This window comes from Zootoca vivipara, chromosome 13 (assembly GCF_963506605.1).
Source record: "Zootoca vivipara chromosome 13, rZooViv1.1, whole genome shotgun sequence".
Taxonomy (NCBI): Eukaryota; Metazoa; Chordata; class Lepidosauria; order Squamata; family Lacertidae; genus Zootoca; species Zootoca vivipara.
Window position 1 is genome coordinate 21,550,314 of NC_083288.1, and position 15,930 is coordinate 21,566,243.

At 49.6% G+C, this 15,930-nt stretch overlaps 1 protein-coding gene across 2 annotated transcripts in view; it reads left to right on the top strand.

The window, feature by feature from the left end:
• The first annotated feature begins 2,561 nt into the window (after window positions 1-2,561).
• SOCS7 (suppressor of cytokine signaling 7) overlaps window positions 2,562-15,930 on the top strand; it is a 36,944-nt gene continuing 23,575 nt past the window's right edge. For both annotated transcript variants that reach the window (XM_060281444.1, XM_035135530.2), the window contains exons 1-3: window positions 2,562-3,807; window positions 11,271-11,335; window positions 13,462-13,566. In XM_060281444.1, the coding sequence (XP_060137427.1) occupies window positions 2,732-3,807; window positions 11,271-11,335; window positions 13,462-13,566 (1,246 nt within the window). In that variant the 5' untranslated portion in view covers window positions 2,562-2,731. The remainder of the gene's footprint in view (window positions 3,808-11,270; window positions 11,336-13,461; window positions 13,567-15,930) is intronic.

Below are 15,930 nucleotides of genomic sequence, written 5' to 3' on the forward strand. Positions count from 1 at the left end.
ATGGCCTTGGGTGCAAGAATGAGCATCGCCACCCTTCTCCAGCATTCTGGCCAATCAGATGCGTATGGGGGGGGGGGAGGACACTTTTCTCTATCTCTGTTTTCTGCATACAGTACTAAGTGTGAGTTTATAAACTTCCACCCTGTCACCTCTTACAGGCCTTTTCTCAACGTTTTCTCATAGTGGGGTTGTGTCCATTACAGCTGCTTTAGAGAGATAAATTAAACAGATGAAAGATTCATGAGCGTAGAGATGAGATACTGAAGATGCGTCTTTGAATTTGATGATCTTGTGCACTTTTAAGAGAGCATAGGAGAAAAGAGAGGGATTAATGGAGCACATGGTCACCAAGATTATGGAATGAGGATAAATAAGAAATGTATCGAAACAAAAATTGATTAAAAAATGGGAATATGTAGAAGAATATTTTAGGAAGAAGAATATCCAAACGGAATTAAGGGTTTGTTTAAGCTAGAGGAGAACAGGGGATTTTGTTAAAAGAGCTAAGTGATAAGAAAAGGGAATTATATTAATATGACACAAATGGAGAAATGACAACGCAAGAATATAGTGAATAGGAGAAGTAAGCGACACATTAAGAGTTGGGAAGTGGTTTTATTCTTATATTTGTTGTATGGATTTGTTGCACAAATATTTTTATTGTACATGTTTTAAAGAATGAATCAATAAAGTTTACATTTAATTTTTTTTTTTAAAAAAAAGAGAGGATAAAGGGCACTTCTGAACATGTGCCGAGTGCACTGCTCTTTTGCCACCAGGTAGCCTACTACCGGTAACTATACTCATATATCTGAAAATATACCCTAAAACACATCTCCACCCCTAGGACTGAATGCTGGTTCAAATCAAGTCCTCCCTCTCCACTTGTGAATGATAAGCAGGTGGAATTATATTTCGATAGAACCGGCTTCAGTTGGCGTGGGAAAAGCTTTAGAACCATTCTGTGAAACACGAGCTTGCATACGGTGGTGTAGTGGTTAAGAGTGGTGGACTCGTAATCTGGTGAACCGGGTTCGCGTCTCCGCTCCTCCACATGCAGCTGCTGGGTGATCTTGGAAGTCTCTCAGCCTCACTCACCTCACAGAGTGTTTGTTGTGGGGGAGGAAGGGAAAGGAGATTGTTAACTGTTTTGAGACTCCTTAGGGTAGTGTTAAAGCGGCATATAAATCCAAACTCCTCCTCCTCCTCCTCCCCTTCTTCTTCTTCTTCTTCTTCTTCTTCTTCTTCTTCTTCTTCTTCTTCTTCTTCTTCTTCTTCTTCTTCTTCTTCTTTATCAATCCCCATAGGTGGTCAAGTATCTATTTTATTTATTGCACTTATATCTCACCTTTTTCTCCAAGGAGCTCAGGGTGGCATACATAGTTTCCCCATCCTCATTTCTTCTCCACAACCCTGTGAGTTAGGTTAGGCTGAGAGGCAGTGAATGGCCCAAGGTCACCCACCCAATGAGCTTCATGGCTGGGTGTGGATTTGAACCTTGGTCCCCCAGGTCCAAGCCTGGCACTCTTAACCATTAAACCACACTGGCTCTTACATAAAAGTAAAGCTTAATCTGGGCAAAACTGCACACTCTGGTTTAACTCTGGAGCCTGCATTGAATACCAGGCTTTTGCCTTGAAATGTGAAATTGCAATGGGGGTGCCCCTGAGCATGTGCAAAATGCCTTCCCTTGTTATGTAGCAGTCATCACTTTACATAGCGAGGATTTGAGGAATTCCTGGTCACAAGGCAGGACTCCTAGAGTCTTTAACCCCTGCTGCTCTCACGTTGTGGATAAAATATATGTATTTTTGCATTTTTCATATCTTTTGTTGTGGCTACGGAAAGTAGGTGCCATTTTGCCTACTCTCACCTTCCAAGTCTCATTGCTGGGCCCATTGTGCTGATGAAGAAAAGCTGCATCCATGTGATTTCTGTCTGTTAGGTACCTGGCTGCAAATCAACAATGCATCAATCCCTAGATAGGACTGGCACAAGTCTGGATTTTCCCAGGTGTGTGTGTGCAATTTCCGAAATGTGGAGCTTTGTCCTGGGTGTTATGCAACTTTTGGGTCTTCCTAATTGGGTTGAAATATGGCAACCCTATAGTAGAGAAAACATACGGTAACTATTACAGGTAATGTGCCTTCGGAAGAATGTGTATATTACGGTACTCAGAATATAGGTATATTTTTAAAAAGTAAAGTCCGTCGAAAAATCGCGGTTTTTTGGCTCAAGAATTTTCGCGGAGGTCCTTTTTGAAGAACTGAATGGCAACCCTACTTTTTTGGGGGGGGGTTGGGGTTAGGAAGGGCGGCGGGGCTTTCGACGAATGGGGCGGGGTCTAACCAAGAGGCTGGCTGCATCGGCCGGAGACCGAGGCTTGCGAACATCTGTTTCCATTCGAGCTTGGAAGGAACAGCTGGGAGTGGGAGAAAGTGCGCAGGAGGCGGAGGGAGTAGCGTCTGCGCGCGCGCACGCGGCGTAGAGAGGAGCCGCAGCCGCGGACAGGCTGGTCACATTGGAGAGCGCATCATCGGGCGCATCAGCGGAAAGGGAAGTCGGAGGGCGTGCACACCCACTGCTCGGGCGGGCCCCTAAGCGACCAGGCAAGCGAGCAAGCAAGCAAGCAAGCAAGCGAAAGCCTTGAGCTTTTTTGGACAGCCGATCTGGATCCGGGGCCGGCCTCCCCGTCCAGCTTGCTTGGCGAGGCCCGCTCGCCTTTTTCTCCATGCAATGCACCGCCTCCCTTAGCGCGATGCAGCGGGCCGGAGGAGGAGCGGCGGCGGCGGCCGCGGAGCCCGGAGGCGGCGGAGGCGGCGAAGCGGTTGCAGCGGCAGCGGCCTCGTACCGGGTGCTGAGCCGCTTGCTGGGCTACGGCGGGGCCGAGTCAGCCGCAGCCGGGTTGGCGCTCGGCGGAGCCGTCGGGGAAAGCTCCGCTGCCGTCGCCGGTGATCGTGGAAGGGCAGGCGGGCTCCGAGGCTCGCAGCTCCTGGTCTTCCGCCCCGGCGAAGCGGGAGAGCCGTCGGGGGTTTCCCCATCCGCCTGCTTGCCCACGCCTTCGATGCCTCGACAGCCCTCGGAGCTGCTGTGCGCCAGGCACAGGTGCGCTCTCCTGGACGCGCCGAAAGGCGAGCCTGGAGGGAGACGATGCTGGAGCGGGGCGGCTGGCGGCCTTCTCTTCCCCCCGGGAGCCGGCCTGGAGTTGCAGCTGGCCGCCTTGGGGCTACACCAGGCTCCCCCGACGGCCCCGGGAGGGCCGGGCAAGCCTCCCGGAGATTGCCCGTGCCTGAGCCTCTTGCCTCCGCCGCCTCTGGCCCCGCCGCCCACGATGCCCTTGTTGCCCCCGGGGGAAGAGACCAGCGACGCTCTGCTCGTGTTAGAAGCTCTCGGCCCCGACGAGGAAGACGAAGAGGAGGTGGAAGCGGCTGTCGGGCAGGCAGATTCCTCCAGCCCGGTCGTCGCGGCGGGTAGCCGCTTTCAAGCACCCGCTGCTGCAACCACCACTACTACCCCGGTTTCTGCTCCTCCACCACCTCCGGCAGGCCCGGTGCCCGCCGTCGGAGTCAACCGCCCGAACTCCTCCTCCGCCCCCTCGAGGAAAGGCTCCTTGAAGATTCGCCTGAGTCGCCTTTTCCGCACCAAAAGCTGCAGCGGAGCGTCGTGCAACCCAACAACCCCCGCTGGTGCACGTCGGGCCGGGGAGAGGGAGCTGCTGCAAGCCGCTGCCCCACGAGCCACCTCCGGCACGGCAGGGAGCCTCCCCGATGTGTCCCACCCTGGGTGTCGGGAGCAAGAGTCGGGCAGGTAAGAGGAAAGAATAGAAGGGGGGTGAGGAGAGGGAAGCTCTGGATCTGGTAAGGGGCCGTCTGTTGGAGGAGCGTCCTGGGTGTCAAAGGCTGAGCCTGGGACAATGGTTGTAACAGTGGATTCTCAAGTGCTTGTTTCCTGGCTATGGATTTAGGTAGGGAGTCTGTGAATAAAATATGGGGGCCCCAGGTAAGCCCCATCCTGCATAATCGAACACATGGCATGCTGCACCCACACCATTTGAATGGCAATGTCCATCAACTTTGGGGGGGGCCCTGCTCCCTCCAATATTTCATTGGGGGGGGGAGCTCAAAGGAACCTCAGCCTCCAGGAGTTGGCTCCTATGCTGTGAAGGATAGAGAATTTAGGTCTTGGCTTTTCTTGGGCAGGAAAATCTCTTCCCCTCCCCCAGTCTTCCTGGCTTCCACTTGGGATTAGGAGATTCTGCTTCCCACCCTTCTATCTACAACCACAAATGGTTTGCATGCAGAAGGTCCCAAGTTCACCTGCTGCTCTATTCTTTTGACTGGAAAGAATCTTCTTTTGAGAGCCTTGAGAGCCACTGCCAGACATCTACGTAGACCAGGCATCCCCAAACTGCGGCCCTCCAGATGTTTTGGCCTACAGCTCCCATAATCCCTACCTAACAGGACCAGTGGTCAGGGAATATGGGAATTGTAGTCCAAAACATCTGGAGGGCCGAAGTTTGGGGATGCCTGAGGTAGACCAATGTCCTGAGCTGGTATGCATCTTTCTGTGTTCTGTTAGAACTCCTAAGCCAGGCTTCCTCAAACTCAGCCCTCCAAATGTTTTGAAACTACAATTCCCCTCATCCCTGACCACTGGTCTTGCAAGCTAAGGACCATGGGAGTTGTAAGCAAATACATCTGGAGGGCCAAGTCTGAGGAAGCCTGTCCTAAGCCCTGAATACCAAAGGAAGACTTCACTGGTGATTGTGGAGGTTGGAGTTCTCTGGTGGCGAAAGGCTAGAAGCTGTGAACTGCCTGGGAAGGCGTTCACTCTTGAATGGGCTTGTGGGAGCTGGAGGGTAGATTCCCTTTTCCTCGTGGAACAGGAGAGGCATCTCACTCGATTCTCTCAAGATGTGGAAGACCTTTGACTGCAAAGGAACGCCCTGGTGTTGGGCAGCTAGAGCAGGGGGAGCCAACATGGTGCCCACTGGATGTTGTGGACTACAACCCCCATCAGCTCCAATAGCTAGGAATGATGGGAGTTGTAGTCCACCGCATCCGGAGGGGCAGCACGTTGGTTACACACAATCCCTAGGTGAGGGGTAACACATAGTGGGGGAACCAGTAGATAAACAACGACTGGTGGGTTTTCTGTCTTTAATTGTCACTTGGCAGTGTAAGTAAAGGTGGCTTATCTGAGACCTAGTGTTGTGTTTTCCAGTTGTGGACAGAAGGCTTTAAGGTTGAGGGAACTAAACATGGGTTTTCTCTGTGAGGCATAGGAGTCCTTTAAAAAAAAAAGGCCTTTGCTAATTTCACTATCCTCAGGGATTAAGAGTAAATAGTCTTGTGTTCACGTGTTGGATTAGTGGTTCACAGTGGCGGTATGGTGGATTCGCCAGTTTTTGAGGCCTAGATGATTCAATTAGACCAGGGGTCAGCAACCTTTTTCAGCCATGGGCCGGTCCACCATCCCTCAGACCATGTGGTGGGCCGGACTATATTTGGTGTGGGGGGGGAATGGACGAATTCCTATGCCCCACAAATCACCCAGAGATGCATTTTAAATAAAAGCACACATTCTACTCATGTAAAAACACACTGATTCCTGGACTATCCGCAGGCCGGATTGAGAAGGGGATTGGGCCGCATCTGGCCCCCAGGCCTTAGGTTGCCTACCCCTGAATTAGATGGAGAAGTCAGAGTTCAAGGAGCATTGCATAGTAGGATGAGACTGGCCTAGTTGTAATTTTTCAGTTACGTTTAGCGATAGTTCTTTATAGATAATAAAATTATTAGTACAGTATTATTATTAATGCTGTAGCATAGGTGTACCCTCCAGACATTGATGAACTACATCTCCCAGCAGCCCTAGCAAGCATGGCCAATGGCCAGGGATGATGGGAGCTGTAGTTCAGTAGCATCTGGAGGGCCGTTGGTTCCCCAGACCCGCTGTGCTGCAAAGCTTTCTAAGTATAATTTATTATTTTTATCCTTAAAACAATATAGAGGCTAATGGACTCTTGTCTTGCCCAAGGGCAGGTGGCAAGACATTTAAAATCTAATGTTGGCAAACAGCAGAGTATATAATCCTGGGGTTCACGAACCAGTTCTCAACTTTGTAGGTTACAGCTGGTGATTAGTATAAATTCTTTTCGGTCTGTTCTTTCACAGCTCAGTGGTAGAAGATGCGCTTTCCATTCAAAAGTTCCCAGGCATCTCCAGTAAATGGTGCTGGTGGAAAAGGGCATGGAAGGGCCTCTTTGCATGACAGTGGAAAAGTCTGGGATAAAGAGACCAGTGGTTTGGTTAGGGCAGCTTTATTCATTTATGTTGCACCTAATGAAAAACCAAGCTGGTGTGTGTATGTGTTTGTTTATTTCTTACAATTATTTTACACCCTGCCTTTCAGAATACAAACCCTTCTGAGGCGGCAGCTTACAAGAAGTACTGCCACTACTTTTTGTTTTTAAGGCCCATGTGTGTGTAAATGGGTGTGTGTAAATGGGTGTGTGTAAGACAGCAAGCAGGGGTGGTAGAGTGGAAAGACCCATAATTATTTGTTTTGCTTATAAAGCCATTCCTATTCCAATGGAAACTAGAGTTGGCGAGACTCCTGGGTTTGTATCTCTACTTAGACTTGAAGTTTGCCACTCACTCTTAGCTACCGGTAGTTCTTGCTGAGGGGGTGGGCTTGTGTCTGGTTCGTACCAATTCAGATTGCATAAGAGGTGTTGCATGACGGACTCCTCCTCCTACACAATAATGCCAAAATGCTGGTTTTCTTTGTGGAGGAATTGCACGTGTTCATGGAGGAATATTCTACCACAGGGGTGTCAAACTCAAATTCATCGGGGGCCGCATCAGAATTTTTGGTCACCCTCAAAGGGCCGGTTGTATCTGTAGGAAAAATACCCTTTAAAAGAGGTATCGGGGGGTCAGGGGGAAGAGGGGGGAGGACAAACCCAGCTTTAAAATGGACCACCTTTGACTCTCAATGCCCACGGGGTCTACTGGTGGCAGAAGTGGACTTGTGGGGGGAGGGAGGGAAGAAGGATGGAGTATATATATTATGTTTTGCTCTGTTTTGTCTATATTAAAATCAATAACAATTATTTTTAAAAAAAGACTTTAAAGGCATGCACAGCAACATTACCTTTTTGTGCAGGGAGTGCGGGCGGGTGGCGGCGAGGCAGCAGGTTAGTGGTGTTGGCGGGGGCCTGATCCGGCCATAGGCCGAGTGGGGGAGGCGGCGATCTGGTGGGAGGCCGGCTAGCGGCGGCGGCGGGAGGCCGCTAGCGCTGGAGGCGGGGCTCGATCCGGCCGTGGGCCAAGCGATGGAGGCGGCAGGAGGCCGCTAGCGACGGAGGCAGGGCCCGATCCGGCCATAGCCCGAGTGCCAGAGGCGGCGGGAGGCCGTTAGCGGCGGAGGCGGGGCCCGATCTGGCCGTAGGCCGAGCAATGGAGGTGGCGGGAGGCCGCTAGTGGTGGAGGAGGGGCCCGATCCGGCCGTAGCCAGAGTGCCAGAGGCGGCGGGAGGCCGCTAGCGGCGGAGGCAGGGCTCGATCTGGCCGTAGGCCGGGCGCTGGAGGCGACGGGAGGCCGCTAGCGGTGGAGGAGGGGCCCGATCCGGCCATAGGCCGAGTGCTGGAGGCGGAGAGAGGCCGCTAGCGGCGGAGGCAGGGCTCGATCTGGCCGTAGGCCAGGCACTGGAGGCGACGGGAGGCCGCTAGCGGTGGAGGAGGGGCCCGATCCGGCCGTAGGCCGAGCGCTGGAGGCGGGGAGAGGCCGCTAGCGCTGGAGGCGGGGCCCGATCCGGCCGTAGGCCGAGCGTTGGAGGCGGGGAGAGGCCGCTAGCGCTGGAGGCGGGGCCCGATCCGGCCATAGGCCGAGCGCTGGAGGCGGCGAGAGGCCGCTAGCGCTGGAGGCGGGGCCCGATCCGGCCATAGGCCGAGCGCTGGAGGCGGCGAGAGGCCGCTAGCGCTGGAGGCGGGGCCCGATCCGGCCATGGGCCGAGCGCTGAAGGAGGCGGTAGGCCGCTAGCGGAGGCGGCGGGGCCCGATCCGGCCGTGGGCCGAGCGCTAGTGGCGGCAGCGGGGGTGAAGGCTGGCGGCCACGCGGGCCACATGATGAGGTCTGGCGGGCCGGATTTGGCCCGCGGGCCTTGGGTTTGACACCCGTGTTCTACCAGGTTGACCCCTCCTTCCATCCAGTGTGGTTCAGCCCATGTACAGATTTGTCATCTCTGTGAGGACCGGGCCATTGCATTTCCTGCTTCACAGAGGTATTGTGAATATAAAATGGGGACAGGAGCGGGGGGTCAGGTATCCCAAACCCTTTGGTAGAAGAATGAGAGAAAAATAAAACCAGTACAGCAATATGAAGAAGACACGTTTTTGGACTAATGCTCCAGAGGGAATCGTGTGAAGAAAGATCATCTATGTCTTTGAGACAGAGTTGAAGAGGCTTGTGAAGGATATTTTGTTGAGTATATTGGGTTTATGCTACCTTCCACGCTTTCTAGAGGGGTAGGGTCTCACTCTTTGGGGGTCTTCATGGACAGCCACCTCTTGTGTATGGTATAGCTCTAGGTTCCCTGCATCGAGGAGGGATTAGTGGGCCTACATGGCCCATTCCAACTCTGGCCGCATCTACATTTGAACCACATGCCCTCCCGCAAAGAATCCTGGGAGCTGTAGTTTAAAGGTACCAGGAATTGTAGCTCTGTGGGGGGGGTAAGCCACAGTTCCCAGGATTCCTTGAGGGGGGATTCATATGGATGTGATCTCTAACTCCAGGCATAGTTGGCATGGATGGGTTCCATTTTGTGTTCAAGAGGTGGCTGCCTTTCACCTCTGAAGTGAGAGAAAATTCCCACCAAAAAACAACAGACAGGCAGGATTCCCCCCCCCAAAAAAAAATTGGGCTGGACTTTGTTTCTGTCTAGTTATCTATTGCTCTCGCTTACAAAATGTGGTTTGGGTTATCTATGGAGGTTTTCCCCACAAAGCATTTATTTCATTTTTCTCTGCTCTGTCAGGGGTTTCTGAACTGCAGAGGTTAATGGCGGAGGAAGGGTCCAAGAGTCCGAAAGGTGGGGAGGGAAGTCTATTATGTATTGGAACAATTTGATTGTAAGGTGTGTATTTGTAAATTTTTGAAAACATATATGAGAAACACACTTTTTCATCTTAAGGCATTTTAGTTACCTCATACACACCACAACTTTAAAGCACACACCCCCACAGGAAAAATGGTGGGAGTTGTAGTTTGAGGTTGTTGGGAATTGTAGCTCTGTGAGGGGTAAACTACCCTTTCCAGGGTTCTTTGGGGCAGGGTGTGTGCTTTAAATTTATGGTGCGTAGTGGAATAATTTGTGGTGTGCATGCACTGTGGTCTACACACCTGTTCCACGGTTTGATTTTCGCTGCTGGGAGAAGAAGGTGGACTAAATTACCACCGATTTGTCAGCATGGCCCCTTGGAAAATTGGGTACTTAAAATGTGTGATAGAATATGGTTTCCTGTTAACGAGCGCTGACATAATTTGTGGCGTCTAGCCACATTTTCTGTTTGTGGTTTCTGGGCCCAGGTACCTATGCGGGATAGACTGTGTTGAAAAGGAGCTCCCTTCCAAAATGTTGGAGGAAAATGGAGTACCATTGCAAATGTCCCTTGTTCCATCCCCTGGTAAAACTTAGATTTTTGGGGGAGGGGTGCACTTTCAAATTAAGCACACCTGTGCAGCGGCTGGACTGATGGTCAGTGAGAGTAAAAAGAGGATAGAACCTCTTCACTCACACTTTTCTGTGGTTAAAGATTGGGTGGGGAGGAAGGGATTTGTGTATTGGGACTGGGTGATATATCGTCCCAAACTGGTTTGAAGTCCATATTGTGATAATTGGTTTCATAATTTTTAACTTGGCAATATATTGCAGATTATGGTGTATGTGTGTTATGCAAAAATTACTATTCAGGGGGAAAAACATGAATCCAGCCGATGCCTCTCCATAGCTCCATCCATATTTCGGACATCGTGATATATCAGTATATTGCGATGTCTAGCTGGTGATACATCAGAATGCTGAAAGCCAGATATGACCCATCCCTTTTGTGCATATGGTATGTATAGAGTGGGAAAGGGTGCCAGATTAGTTAAACGCAGTCAAAGACACTCACCAAATAGCGATAATAGCGTAGAAATTGACCTTGAAAAACAAATGTGTTTTTATAATGTCATAAAAGTAGTTTGAAAAATCCAAGCATAAAGGGGGCAGAAGTAGCAGAACAAGAGCAGGTTGGTGCTTTGTGAACAAGCAAGCGTTATTGATTTAATTTAATTCCTGCCCTTCTAACATCTTTAACACAGAAATCTGGTTGACTCTGTAAAGCAGGCATAGGCAACCTTGGCTCTCCAGATGTTTTGGAACTACAACTCCCATGATCCCTGACCACTGGCCTGTTAGCTAGGGATCATGGGAGTTGTAGTTCCAAAACATCTGGAGAGCCAAGGTTGCCTATGCCTGCTGTAAAGTGACCACAACTTCTAAGGGAAACTTTATTGGGGTGCTGATGCCCCTGAAGAATGCCAGTCTTTCACCTTGGATACTAGTGATTCCTCAAATCACGTCTAGTTAGATTGAGTTTAATAACTGCCACCATGGGGTATAGAAGCTTCGTTGCATCTTAATTCTTAAGGATGGGGGCTTGGAAGCCAGATGACGACGTAGCCCTCTGATAGCTGAGGCATGCATTATTATTTTTTCCTGAATTAAAGCCAGGAGCCTGCTTCATTCTCCCAGGTGGAAAGTTGTATTTAAGGTGTGTTTTAGAGTAAAACCTCAAACTCCCTAAATCAGCATCACAGGGGCTGAATGAACAGAATGATTGGGTTTGTCTTATTTACTTCAAATATTTTCAGCCTGGCTCCCCTACCCTTTTTGAGGCAGCTTATGAGTTAACAATGCAGCGCGATACCATTCATGCCTGCTTGGAAGTTAGCCTCACTGAGCCAAATGACACTACCAGGTAAACGTGCATAGGAATGCAGCCCTATGAGCTTGCAAACCAGCCTGTGTTGAAATAGTGTGCTTCCTTGTTGCCGCTACCCTCTCCCTATCCTCCTTATAATCAGAGAGTATAATTCAAAAGCAGAGTTTTTGGATCTCTTGAGGCAGCATTCGTGGGTAGAAGGATGGAGCCTCTTGAGAGGTGAACAGACACCCAACATTGTCTTATTTACAGGATCATCTGTCCGTCTTTTTTATAGAAAACAGAGATTGATGCGAACGCAAAGTGCCTTTTCTCCAGTTGCTTTCGGTCCCCTCTTCACGGGTAAGTGTCCAGCTTGATTTCTCTCTCCTTTTCGCTCAAAGGAAGTGCTTGTGGTTTTATTAATCTGTGCATGTATAATGTGTTGCTGTGGGTCTTTAAACCTAAGAATAGTACCACTTTTTATTTTTTAAAAAACCCATAACTAGCTTTGGAGTGATTCTGCCTTTTGGGGGGGGGGACTGGTGCTGTGCCCCTGCTCACTCTGCTTGCCCCCCCCCTTTGCAATCTAGGTTTGGGTTGAGGCACTACAAATCCTCCGAAGGGGGCTGCGTGATGACATCCTTACATTTTTATTATATTTCAGTGTAAGCCTTTAAAAAAATACTTTGTGCACATAGTGTCTGTGTGTGATGTGTAGTAAAACATATCTTTGCAAACACAGGGCAGGATGAGACTACTCTTGGAGCCCAGCCTCCCTCATCCCAGCTGGCATAACCAATGACCATGGATGGGTGGGAGTTTCAATTTAGCAACATCCGGGGACCCAGGATGGGGGAAAGGCTCTTTAGAGAGTCCTTCCTCTTGTACTCTGGGGAGAGGTGTGGCACCCAAAAACACTTAGCAAATCAGAGGATGTCCAGTTGCTCCAACTTTACCGAGGATACTCTAAAATTCACCACTATCAGTAACTATCCCTAATTCCTAATTAGAGTAGAGTGGAGTGGATTAAGGGACTTTATTAGAGTGCAAACAACTCTTCCAGCAACTCACCTATACAGTCATACCTCGGGTTACAGCTGCTTCAGGTTGCGTTTTTTTGGGTTGTGCTCCGCGCCGAACCCGGAAGTACCAGAATGGGTTACATCCGGGTTTCGACGCATGTGCAGAAGCACCAAATTGCGACCCACGGGTTGCGAACGTGCCTCCCACACAGATCACGTTCGCAAACCCGAGCATCCACTGTATATAACAGCCCTAGGCTCCTTTAGGAGGAAGGACTGAAAGGAAATTAAAGAAATAAATACATTAACCCTCTGGCCAAGTTGGGTTTAATATCGGCAACTAGACTGAGAGGACAAAGGCATTAGTGTGGTGCTAGGAAAATTTGCATGGGCTCACCCAGATCAGAGAATATTATTATTATTATTATTATTATTATTATTATTATTATTATTATTATTATTAAAAAGTTAGTGGTTAAAAAATAAATCCACAAAATCAGAGACCACAAAGTTGCATCTAAGGAAACGGAGGGCAAAATGCTGATTCTAACTTCTAGCAGTTTCCTACTTGATGTAACAGCAAGTAGGTTGCAGTTCAGTTTGACCTTTGGAGTCAGACACCGAAAGTGCCTCTCCGCCCTTGTGGCAGAGGATGCATTTGAGAATCTAGAGGGCGGAGGATCCGACTCCATTCCAAACACCTAGCAAAAGGAGGGCAAGCCTATGTGATCTATGGCTTGTTGTGTTCAATGGTGCTTACTCCAGAGTTGTTATAGGAGTGCAATAGGGAGCTTGGCTTTGACTTCAACGCTAGAGAATAACTTGATTCATTTCCTGGTTTCAAATATAGGTCAGGGCAAGTTTATGCTTGTCTTATCCATTGCGTATTGTTTGGGGTGGGGAGATCATCACCAGGTGTATTACGTGCTGTTAGTGAGCTGTTTAGAAGGGAAGGCAGGGTGGCCCATTCAGATACACACCATCAGATGATGATCGTTAATTTCTATCATTAACATTCCAGGGATACAGGGTTGCTTTCCATGCAAGTCTTGCTCAGAGCAGACCCGTTGAAATTAATCAACATGACTAACTTGGGGACCATTAATTTCAGAGTAACACCTAACTGAATGCAGCTTGTGGTTTCTACGTTTGCTCTATTAAGCTCTTCAATTTAAAGTGTGTGTGTGTTTTGGGGAGGCATTTCAATGTTGTTCAACGTCATCCCTCTTCGAGATGTCTAGAAATCTTCTAAATTTGACAAGTCATGAAGGAGAGCTGGGTGCAGTTGCTTAGTGGCAAGGGAAAAGGCAATCTGCACATGTTTATAGGCAGCTGCATCAGATGATCGCAGGCCTGGCAGTGAAAAAATAACTCCTGGGGATTGGGTGCTGGCTTGAACGCAAGTCCCTGTGGTGCTCTGGGATGCTGCTGGTTCTAATATCTACTTTCCCCACATCTTCCTAGGTGAGACAGTGTCTTTGGTTGATGTCGACATCTCCCAGCGCGGTCTGACGTCCCCACACCCTCCGACACCGCCACCTCCCCCACGGCGAAGCCTCAGCCTTTTGGGTACTGCTTGTCTCCTGAACTATCTTTTGCAAAACTGCACATTTCGCCCTCTCCCCTCCCCCCCAAGAATAGTCCCTGCCCCATCTTTTCCATCTGCTGCTTTGTAATGATCTTTTTCAGTGAACGGAAGGAAGCCTCTTTAAAACCCATTTGGTGTGTAGCACTTCGCAGCCTTCAGGTTTTTGTTCTCAGAGAAGCCGCCTTGTGTCATCTTCTGTGCTCTCTTCCTCCCCCTCATCCCCAAATCCTGCGCAGCACAACCAAAACCGGAGCCAAGAAGTTAAATCCAGCAGCCTTTATGCATTATGCAAAGTTGCCTGTTTGTTTTGCATAATTTCACTGCTTTTGCTCCCCATGGTGGAAGGGTAAAGAGTCAAATACGTCACACTGATCTCTCTCCCTTGACTCCTGGAATTCCTATTCATACCCTTTTTGGCTTTTGAGATACTGCTTAGGGTTGCCCCCTCTCTCTGTCTGTGTATTTTTTTAAAAAACCAAACCTACGTATTTACATAGTTACAACGTCCAGAAGCTGGCTTGCTTTCTAAAAAGAAAAGGATAACTGAGATTCTTGCAGACGGATCATTTGTGTGCGTACTTGAAAACAAGTCCATATATAATTATAAAATAGTGCAGCAATAGAACTGCTGGCACATTTGCAAAGCTAAGCAGGGTCCAGTATGGTTTCGCATTGGATGGGAGACTGCGTGTTGAGATTCCTGCATTTCAGGAGGTTTGGAATAGATGAGCCCCAGGGTCCCTTCCAGCTCTTATGATTTTATGATCAGAGATGGGGAACCTATGGCTCTCCAAATGTTGCCGGACTCCAACTCCCATCAGCCCCAGCCAACGTGGTCAGGGATGGTGGGAGCTACCTTAGCCCTGCTAGATTTAAACAAACGAAGCTGCCTGCACCTGCTCATTATGTTCCATCTAGCTCAGGAATGTTGCAGCATTTATTATATGCACAGCCTTAAATTTGATTTCCTTTCTAAAGCTCAGAAGCAGTTGTGTCTCTTTGAATGGACTCCTATCCCTGCACTTGCACCATCACCACCCTCTTTATGTTGGGCATCAGATCTTCCCCTTGAACAGCTGGAAATGCACTTGGATTTTGCCACCCTTTAGGATGAATGAACTTCCTGCATCGCGCTTCATGCGCTCCTTTTGTGCGTGGGAGGCTGGCGACAAGAGAGGGCTGGCGCTTTAACAAAGGAGATGGTACGGAGTGCGTAGAAAGCTAGATGCTACGGAAAGTTTTAGGCTAGATCAGGGTTTCCCAAACTTGGGTCTCCAGCTGTTCCTGGACTACAACTCCCATCATCCCTAGCTAGCAGGACAAGTGGTCAGGGATGATGGGAATTGTAGTCCCCTCCCTCAGAAACAAACCCAGCTGGAGACCCAACTTTGGGAAACCCTGAAATTGGTGTTGCAAGAGAGATGGAGTCTCATCACTTGCTGCTACGGGTAGGACTATGGGCAGCATGCTATCATCTCACTGTTACAACAAAGCAGGGACCTTCCTGTGCAAGGGTCACATTCCTTCCTGGTTGTGGGTGAGGCCAGAATGCACAGGGTGGAATCTTGTGTTCTAGCCACGCAAGCCAGAAGTTTCTACATGTGTGTGCACATGCATATCTCTCCATCATCCGCCCAAGCGAGCAGCAGTAGGTATTATCCCAGATCAAGGGCACTTTCCAGCCTGGCAAAAGCAGTCAAGGAGGGCGAAAAGCAGGCCAGTGATGAAGGAAGTAGTTTGGAGAGAGCCCCGAGGGGCCAGATGGACAGCTGCATTTGGCTCCTTTGCCTGAGATTCCCTGCTATATAAAGGCAGGCAGAGTGGCAGCATTGCCAGCGTCTAGGGTGGGGGACTTGTGGCCCTCCAGATGCCAGGGGTAATGCGAGCTGCATTCCAGCAACATCTGGAGGAGCGCAGGTCCCACGTCCTTGAGATGAAGCTTCTACTCATTTCAAGCCAGGAAGCCCTCCTTCGGGGCCTGTTTGGCATGTCCTCCACCTTTGCAAATGGAACCAGCCAACTGTGTGTTATGGCTTGGCAGGTGCTTGGCAGCTCCTCCTCCCTGTTTTGCAGTCACAGACAAAGCCAGGAAGTTTCGCTAAGTCCCTTGGTGGGCATGTCTGGTGGGCTGTGCTGGCGTGGCTGAACCTTCCAAGCTGTTACACCTGCTTTGTGTAAAATATAGCTGTGCTATTAAAAAAAACCAACCACCAACCCAGCTTCTGCATCTCTCAGGTTTAAACTTGATTCTTTGGTGCAGCAATAAAATTGCCTGCACAATTGCAAAGCTAAGCAGGGTTCGGTATGGTTTCAAATTGGATGGGAGACTGCATGCTGAGATTCCT